This window comes from Corylus avellana, chromosome ca1 (genome assembly GCF_901000735.1).
Source record: "Corylus avellana chromosome ca1, CavTom2PMs-1.0".
NCBI lineage: Eukaryota > Viridiplantae > Streptophyta > Magnoliopsida > Fagales > Betulaceae > Corylus > Corylus avellana.
This window is the reverse complement of record NC_081541.1, coordinates 10,690,022-10,699,743: the sequence shown is the minus strand read 5'-3', so window position 1 is coordinate 10,699,743 and position 9,722 is coordinate 10,690,022. Positions and strand designations below refer to the sequence as shown.

Below are 9,722 nucleotides of genomic sequence, written 5' to 3'. Positions count from 1 at the left end.
ACAGCTTTCTCCTTCTTTAAATAACAAATTTCCATATGGTTTCCCTTCTTCCACAAAATTCCCTGCTCGCCTTTTCGCTTATTCCAATTTTCAGTCAATAGAGTGGCTCCCATTGGGCATTTAGTATATAACACATACTTCGAAGACAAAGCACAATGAAGTCAAAGCTCAACAATAAAATATCATATGCTCCCGAAAAAAGAAAGAAAGAAAGAAGAGAACAACAACGACAGAATTTTTTCCCGCATCGATCGTCTCAAAACTAAATTGAGCCTTTGCCCAAGAGGTTCATAGTCCTGATATCAAGTAGATTCATCTCTGTGTACACATACTAATATCAGCCAATGTGGATATATTTTAGCAGAGAACCACATAGCATCTTCTGATTAAACAAACAAATCGACAAAATATTGCACCATTTTATTGTTCTCCCTCTCTCCCTCCCTCCCTCCCACCAACCAGCAACGCCATCTTTTCTTTTTTCTGTGGGACTAATATACATTTCATCTCTTATTGCAGTATGCATTCATCTCTTATTCCGATGAAGAGAGTTCACCAGAAGTCCCTTGTGACCTTCTGAAAATTAAAACATCCTCCGCTGATTACTTCGGGGTTTGGCCTTGCTTGCTTTGGCTTCCCTGGGGAATTATAGCAAGAAAAGACGATAAGATTTAGCTTCAAAACTGAGAAAACTTGGGTATGGGGAAAGTAATGATGTTTTGCAATCACTATGTTGCAGAAGTAAACAAAATTAAAACTTCTTAATATTTCTGTTTAAGCAGTTAGTACAAATACTTTGCAAAGAGTTCAATGCCAACTCTTATACATTTATAGGCACATTATACAATTATTTGAAGGTGAAGTTCTGTATTTTTTGCATCAAGTGCACTCTTTGTTTCATGAATGTAAAGAGAAAATCTACTTAGTGACAGTTTCCTTTTAATCAGCCATTAACATGTTTGTTGGAGCTAAACCACAATTTTTTTTTTTATTCTGATAATCGGGGTATCTAGGACTTTGCTCTGACTAGATCTCCAAGACACTGTGCAAAGCGCCCTCTCTACACAGGTCGGGTAAAGCTTGAGCTTTCGCCTACGGTCGTAGACCCAAGGAATTGTTTGCACTTAAAGGGGTCAAAGCTTAGACCTGATGCATCATAGATTCATGAGGCACCAAGGCCAAGTAACTTATTACTTGAGCCAACTCCTTGGGTGTATACCACTTGGGTGTATACCACAAATTAATAGCACATTATAAGGTGTATAATGGCTAACAACCCACAGCCCATTATAAAGGTAGTAACTTCTTCTTTTCAAGTTAAGAAACTCATTTATTTATATAATATTTGATCAGTTGAAAATTACAGTTCAAATATTTCAAAAATATGGTTAAAAAAATCACTACACTATAACAAGCACGCCTCGGCTGTCTTAAAGCCATTACAGCAACCCAGATAACTAGTTCATCATTTCAACCCATTGGTCTACCATAATACACTCCAGCTGGATGCATAATATGATTCGAAGAAGTGTTTATGAATTGCTTGTGCTGAAAACATGCGTTATGGGATATTTTTTTTCTTTTTTTCCCCTTATTTTCTGCAAGTACCATCTTAATAGAAACCTGGGTCTAAACACTTAAATGTTCTAAATTTATGTTGACTTCTTTACATTGGGCATAGCTTAATTTATTTTGCTAAGCTGATAGATAAGAAGCGCAATATGAAAAAAGACCAAAATGGGAGTAATAAGCACTTACTAATCCCTTATTTATTAGCCTCCGAGATGATGGAGCTCGTGCCACTGATGAAGCAGCTGCAGCTGCAGCCACACGGATTCTGCAAAAGGGAAGTCAGGAAGACATCAAATCATTTTCAATTTCTTTTTGACAATCCTGTATCTTACTGCAATTGAATCTTTGTAGTCAAAAACTCTATACTACCGTTTATGCACATCAACATATTCATCTGTCTCATCCACAATTTCCTCCTGCATTGATTGACGAAATCATCACCATTGAGTCTATTGCCAACTGAAGAAATGCGCAAACTGAAAAGGAATAGATAAATGAGGGGATGTGCTTTACCTGCAGAAGTTCTTCAAATACATCTTCAAGGGTGATTATACCAATGACTTCACCATCTTCGATATCATCAAATGAATGAGGCAAACCAGTTGTTGCTGTGCCATTATGTTGTAAAGAGGGTGGCCTATTCAACTTGATAGGCCTCGAAGGCCGGTCAATCTCAATAATGACACGGTCTAATGCTTCGTCCTGCTTTGATAGCAAAGGAGTTGTCAGTTGCGAGTTCTCACCACTGGCTTTGTTTGCTTCAGATTTTTCTCCCTCAACTGTTGGAGGAAGAGTCTTGCCTTTCCCCTTAGCCTTCACTACCGCTGCCATATGACTGCTACCTTTTTGAAATTCATTCAATATATCATACAGAGGCATATCTGCTGGAACCCTGGGGACATCCCGCACATCAACAGTTAATATCCATACTTAGTTCTGAAAGAGAGATTATAAACATATCTAAATATAAATAAGCACCGTGGGATTCTGCGGATGGAAACAGCACTAACAGGGGTCTCTGTTTCAGGTCGTACAGTGAGTAGACTCTTCACCTAACCCCAAAGTAAAAAAGCAAGAAGAGAGAAATCAGCAAACCTCAAAATTGGGAATTAAATATGTAACGAGAAATTTTGTCAACAGCTTAAATTTCCAACCCACCAGTAGAAGTCCGATTACATTCTTTGGACTCCCAGAATAGACAGGAACTCGACTATGACCACGGGCAAGAACTTTTCCCATTGCTTCCCTGGGTTATAAAATTGAGAAAAGAAAATACAAATATATTTAAAGAATAAATTGTGTACTAGTATTCTAAAATTTCCACTAAGCATGGACAAATTAATGTAGTGGTAATGACTGGAATTTCAAATTTTCCCAACATATACCAAAGCTTAAATAGTACAAGTAATGCGTTAAACCGACTTCAACGAGTCTCAGTCATACGCATTTATCACAATCTTTGTTTTTTTTTACAGAACGCAGAACAATGATCTCCATCAAAATAAATGTTGACATGTTCTAACAAGTTTCTGAAGCAGGAAACTAATTATAAAAGAATGGATTTAACTCTTGGCAGTAATGTGAAAAACGAAATTTAGAAAGTAAATTGTACTCTTGGCGTCTCAAAAGTGAAGATGGATCTAGAAGAAGAAAACTAATCACAACAAAACTTAGTCAGGTGTAGAAGTTACCAATCCAACTTTGAATTCACATCCAAGGAAAAGGTTGATTCAATGGGTGTCATAGCCTCCTCAGCAGTCTGATTTAAAAAAAAAAAAAAGAGTGACTTTGAGACGCTGACCACAAATAATATCAAGGGTCTAGGTTATATAAAAGACATTATATAGAAACAACAAACCAAAGCCATTGGAGAATATGTGCACAGAGATGAACTTTGAAGAACTCAGAAATGATAATTTCTGTGAAGTCATAGCTAGATGGTCATATTTGAATGAAGAGAGTGAAGTATATAGATGCATTTTAAAAAAGTGTACATAACACTGCAAAGTACTCTTAACCATTAAAGCATGCAATCCCTCCCCCCTGCGCCCCAATAACTTGAATACAAAAATTAATAAGTAAATAGATAAAAGGTTAATGCAAGAAATTTTCTCATCTGCATTCCAGAACCTTTCATGTTCTGAAAATTATTTGTTGAAGCCAGAAACTTCTAAAAATGCTCAAAAGACAAGCAAAATAGCAATAGATAAACAGCTTCTAAAATACCAGTTCAAGTCACATCGTTTACCTTTTCAGTTAAGTCTAGTGCTCCACTAATAATTGTCGTCTCATCGTGTGTAAGTTCACCTCCCTTCCCGGCCTAAGCATAACAAGAAAAACATGATATAGTAGGAAGAAGAAAGCCAAGACATATTTAGGAAGTTTCAGCACTCTTAGACACAATATAATGGTTTTACCAAGTGATCGCAGTGCTTTACATATATTAACTCCAAAGAGCTTTACCTCCATGCCGTGGATCGAGACAAGGGCTTTTAGCTGAGCCCGCCTAAATAACGCTTCATTATGTCCCAATACCCAATCCAGAACCTGAAACGCGCATATTTAAAGTGTTAAGGAGTAACATCAATGAACAAACTGCAGCCGTAGAGAATTAAGAAGATGATTTTAGCTGTAATTTCAGTGAAAGGGTGCTAGATATTATATGGAATATGTACACCACAATTAGCCCATTTCATGATGCATAAATACACCACTATTTCGTCACGCATAAAACAAAGGAAGCTAATTATACTAAAGCTTCATTCTGAAACTCGGTTTTAAATAAAAGAAAGGTACTAAAAAGGTAATAACAAGACATTAGCTAACGTAGAGGTTTGTGAGACAACTTTTCCTACTTGTAGAGAAAAAACTAAGGACCCGCATGTTTCTTGTGAACCACCCCTAGTGTGCAACAACCACGTAAATCCCATGTTCACAAAACATGATAAAAATTCTGTCTTTGATGTTACCTTTCCAATGGGATAGGCAATTGGATAGCAAATTATCATCAAAATTCTCACAAGCCATACGAAATTGGCCCCTACAGCAAGTCCATATCTCGTGCATATAGCTTGCGGAATGACCTGACAAGTGAAACAAAACAGAATAATCAATCACATTTAAAGCAATAAAATGTAGATTTAAACATCGCAGCTAAACCAGTGAAAGCAGGACACTTAGTAGAACAGCATACATACCTCTCCAAAAGCCAGAACAAAAGTTACGGAGAGAATTATCGCGACATACTGATTGAAAAGTTTATCCAGGTATATAGGAAGGGCCTGCAGATTACAAATATCAAAGCCAGTAACTTTTACAGAACTAAGCATAGTCCAAATAGCAAAATGAAGTTGACTAACATCTATCTCAAGAAGGAAATATCTAGCTAGAAAGAGCAAAAAAAAAAGAAAATCACTATAACTAATCATCAAAGGAGACACTAAGCAGCTGCCCATGGATACAAAGTTTTGAAGAATAAGGATTTAATCTCCTCCAATGTCCTCTCCCGGTCCTCAAAACTTCCGCCATTTTTCTCTCTTCATAAACACCATAAAAGGCACGTAGGCACCATCTTTCACACGGCGACACTGTGAACTACCAGACGTCCACCAACAAGCATACAAATCGACTACACGTCTAGGCATAACCCAAGACAATTCATAACGATTGAAAAAGGCAATCCAAATAACAAAAGTCACGTCACAATGAAGAAGAAGATAGTCCACGAACTCCTCATTTCTCTTACACATGCAACATATGTCCACCACAATGACATGCCACTTCCTAAGGTTATCCACAGTAAGTTCTTAACTAGAGCCGCCAACCAAACAAAAAAAGGCCGCCCTCAAAGGAGCCTTAGTCCACTACACACTCTTCCAAGGGAAGCGGCATCCTTCACTACAAACCAAGGAGCAATAAAATGATTTAACCTTGAACAACCCTCTTTGGTACCCACTATAGTTTTTTTTCTCTTCCTCGTCTCACTCTACTTAAATACAACACCTAGAAGAATGAGGTAAAGAAGTCCACCATCCAATCATGAGCCGCTCTAGCAGAGTTCACGTTCCATTAATTGGAATCATCATCAAACTCCAAGTAAGCCACAATAGAGGCATCCTTTGCACAAGCAATACCAAATAAACTGGAAATGCCTCCTTTAGGGCCACATCTCCACACCACTGATCATGGTAAAATATAATCTTGGAGCCATCTCCCACCTTAAATCTAGTATGACACGAAAATTTCTCCTAAACCTTTCTTATATTCTTCCATAACCCTACCCCAAACACTCCAGAAGGCCCAGAAGAACACCACCAACCCCATGAATTCTCAAAAATTTAGAGTCCATCACCACTCTTCACCAAAACTCTCTCTCTTGCCCATAGCGCCACCGTCATTTATCTAAGAAAGCACGATTGAACATCTGCAAGTTCCGAATACCCAACCGTCCCTACGAGAGGGGCGAACAAACCTTAGACCAACCCACCAAATGATATTTGAACTCTTCACCTAGCTCATCCCATAAGAAATCAAATTGGAGCTTCTCAATATAGTTTGCAACACTCACCGGGAGAGGAAAGAAGGACATCAAATACGTTGACAAATTGGCAAGGATGCTCTTAATAAGGGTAACCCTATCTCCGTTGGACAAGTATATTTTGTGTACTTAGAGGCACATTATGCTTTTAATAATATATGTCGATTACTTATCAAAAAAACAAAAAATAACAATATCATTATCTTCAATGCTCCACCATTGATGTAAACACCAAAGCTTTTTTTTTTCTTTAATTATTCTCCTTCATTAATATAAAGTTCTCGTACTCCCAGTATAATTTCCTCCTTAAAATCACATGCTTATCAATGTTCAATAATTTCCCAACTTATCCAAATACTTTGTCACGACCTAAGAAAGAATTAGACATATCTATGTTATTACTCTAAAAGAACTAGTCCATATTACAATTGGAGCTCTCAAGAGTCACTTATATAGCATAATCTTAAATAGTAAGAAACTAACGTGAGACTTAGTCCCCATGCGATGCCTTGATAATCCACTCATATAATGTAGGACTAACTTTGTAGGATGTCACAATTTTTCCTTTCAAATCCCCAGTGTCTTCATCAAGGTCCACGTCACACTAAATTAAAATAACACCATGTGATGTTACTAGATTGACTCTGATTCCATTTGCTACAACTCAAGGAAAGCGGTAGTCACAATTGCGCTAAAACCCAAAAGAACTAATCAAAATTAAAATTGAAGCTCCTTAGTCACTTATACAGCCCAAGCTCAGCCAATAAGAAATCAATATGAGACTTAGTAGTCATGCAACACCTTCACAATCTATCCACCCGATATGAAACTTAACTTCCCATGATGTCAAGTATTTCTTGCTAAATAATGTTAGACTATTAATTAAATGATTAAATTCATTAGCTCCTATAAAACTTAACCCTTTTTTTGATAAGTTAGAACTTAAAATTTTGGAACAACTAGTGATTTGACAAGGTAAAAAACAGTGGTATTAAGTTCAAACCCTAACTCCACGCTATACCTCCCATTTCACTTAAATAACTTACGAATTTAACTTCACTAATTGAAGGAGAGTTTAGGCCTACATGCAAGGACAGACGTTAGAATATCAATTAAATAATTTAATGTGAGAAAAGATGTTAGAATATCAATTGAATGAATAGATTGACTTCTTATAAGTTAAAGTTAACTGATGATTGGACATATTACAGTGACAAATGTGCATAAATATGACATACACGGGTACAAAGTATATTCAAACATGCTATCGCATTTTCAAAACTTGAATCATATTCACTGTAATTCCAATTCAAAACCAAATTCATCAATCCAGTTACCTCCATGGAAACGGCATTGCACAAAAGCAAAGTGACGAGGAGCTGGTGCTGCTTCTGTACCACCGGAAGTATAGTAGCTGCACACAATCCCGAAACAACAAACACACGTATAAAGAAATCCAAAACCGAAACGAAACCAGTACGACCTGGAATCGGAGCGAAAGTTAGAAATGGTTGAATAGGGGACCATACCGGCCTGCTTTTTCTCGGAGGAGGTGCCGCTGCGCTCGAGGATCTCGAGGTCGACGCGGCCGAGGGACATGAGGCCGAGGGTGAGCCCGGACATGATTCCGGCGAATAGGACCAGGAAGCACGATATCCCCGCGTACACGAAAAACCACACCGATCCAAAAGCTATGCTGGACCCGACCGCCTCCGATTCGTGGTTTCGGGTGAGCATCCGGGTCGCCATCACGACATTTAACAGGTGCATCGCGCCCGCTTACTCTCTCTCTCTCTGCTCCTCCTGATGATCTTCTTCTTCAGAGTTCAGAGTATGTAATCGTCAGTTGTTTGCATCATTGAATGGTAATTGACTGGTCTAAATAAGTTACCGTGATATGTACACGTGGCGGGATCAGGAAAGCTTACACCAGGATCCGACGGCGGGGTGATGTACACGAGTCGAGTCTGTTAAGGCTCCTGGAGTGATGTGCGGCTGTTTGTATGTTTGTCCGTACTGAACAGGGATTCTGGCACAAAATGCCGTGGAAAGTTAGTTATGTAAAGCAAATTTTGTTTAAGAGAAATGTCAGGACTCTTTATATTTTGTCAATTTTTTTTATAATTAACTATTAAATTTGTAGATTTATGTAAATTTCACGTAAGTTAATAATGGATCCTACAAATTTAATGATTAATTATAAAAAAATATAAACAAAATATAAAGAATTTATTAACCCTTAACATTTTTTTTTTTAATAAGGAAAAAAAATTGTTTGCCAAGTACAATCTGCATTGCATAGAAACAAATTGAACTAAAGCAATGCCGCTGCAAATTGCAATAGTAATTAGTAGGGACCTTGCTTTCTTTTTTTCCTCTCGAAATCTCTCTTTTCTCTCCTCAAACAAAACCTTTTTCCCCTCCTTTGAATCTCAAGAAGCATAGGGGGAGGGAGTTACGATTCCCTCATCCTTCCTCTTTTCTCCTCATTTTTCTATCTTTTTGGAGGTCATATTCGTCTCTGTGGATGTCCTATTTGCCTCTTTTTGGACCTTATCTTTGTCCACTAGTACTTTCAGCCCCTCCTCCACCGCTAGTCATCCAATTGTAGCCTCCTTCCGACTTTTGTTGTTCTCAGCCCTAGATCCTCAATCTTTTTGAGGTTTTTGGATTTGATTTTTTTTTTCAAAATTAGATCTGTCAATTTCAGGAAGCCACACCCATAGACTCACCACTCTACCATGATCATGGGTCCCTCCATTGCCAGCGGCCACCAGTCATGCCTCCATCCAACCTCCACGCGCCCGACAGTAGATCTCATAGGCGTCGACGCGTGGAGCGCCCTACATAGCACATGCCACCTTCCTCTACCCATCACCATTGCCGCCGACCTCTTTTGACGTTCCCCCGTCAACCATTGCCAACGCGTGGCCCTCACGCGCCTGCGAGTGGCTTCCATGCACCAGGCCAGGCTGCCTTCCTCCTCCTTGTCTAGTGCTGGTGGTGTTGTCCTGTTATTTTATTTTGTCTCTTTATTTTTCCCTATATATTTATGTTCTTTGTGTTTCCTTTTTTTGCTAGTTTTTTGTACTAGCCTCCTTTTCCATTTCTGACATAGTGTTTCTTCTCCTTTCCGACTATTGATGGTCAACGTTGTTCTTTTTACCCAACTACTGATGGTCGTTTGGGGTTTTGTTCCGTTTATGGAAGGTTGCCATATTTAATAGCCTCTTTTGGCTTTTTCAATTAGCTTGATGGGTCAAGTCATTTATTTGATTCATTTTCGACTGTTTTTAGGAAATTTCTGTTGCATTTGTCGTTTGTTTTCTTGTAATTTCCCTCTGCGCTCTCTTCACATTGAACCAAAAAAAGAAGAAGCATTTTCTGCAAGACCCCACATCACAAGTCATACAAGCGAAGGGAAGATGATAGAATTAAACACACTCATATCTAACTACGTGAGGAAATGGTTCATATCTAACTCTTTGAATGTTATCGTCCCAATCAATTTTCAGATCCACACTATATTCTGACAAATCACGTCCCTCTCCAGTCTCCACTACTCGATTCATTAGAACTTTTTCAACTAGACAATGATTATCTTTATTTTCCA

The 9,722-nt window shown here is 38.3% G+C and overlaps 1 protein-coding gene across 1 annotated transcript; it reads right to left on the bottom strand.

Annotated features, from left to right (window-relative positions):
* Window positions 1-218: 218 nt before the first annotated feature.
* LOC132185483 (DUF21 domain-containing protein At4g14240-like) lies at window positions 219-7,968 on the bottom strand. Its single transcript, XM_059599253.1, has 13 exons — window positions 7,639-7,968; window positions 7,447-7,523; window positions 4,770-4,853; window positions 4,542-4,655; window positions 4,036-4,119; window positions 3,821-3,892; window positions 3,264-3,331; window positions 2,731-2,818; window positions 2,551-2,624; window positions 2,086-2,464; window positions 1,942-1,988; window positions 1,759-1,837; window positions 219-638 (listed from the first exon to the last, which is right to left on the bottom strand). The coding sequence occupies exons 1-13, from the start codon at window positions 7,877-7,879 to the stop codon at window positions 603-605; spliced, it is 1,443 nt and encodes a 480-aa protein (XP_059455236.1). The 5' UTR covers window positions 7,880-7,968; the 3' UTR covers window positions 219-602.
* Window positions 7,969-9,722: the final 1,754 nt, after the last annotated feature.

Bases quoted from the DNA above. Each gene is read 5' to 3' on its own strand.
- LOC132185483 (XM_059599253.1), bottom strand. From the start codon at position 7,879: ATGCACCTGTTAAATGTCGTGATGGCGACCCGGATGCTCACCCGAAAC. The intron at 4,656-4,769 runs GTATGTATGCTG...TTCACTTGTCAG, and splicing joins TTGTTCTGGCTTTTGGAGAG to GTCATTCCGCAAGCTATATG. The intron at 4,120-4,541 runs GTAACATCAAAG...TGCGCGTTTCAG, and splicing joins TTGCCTATCCCATTGGAAAG to GTTCTGGATTGGGTATTGGG.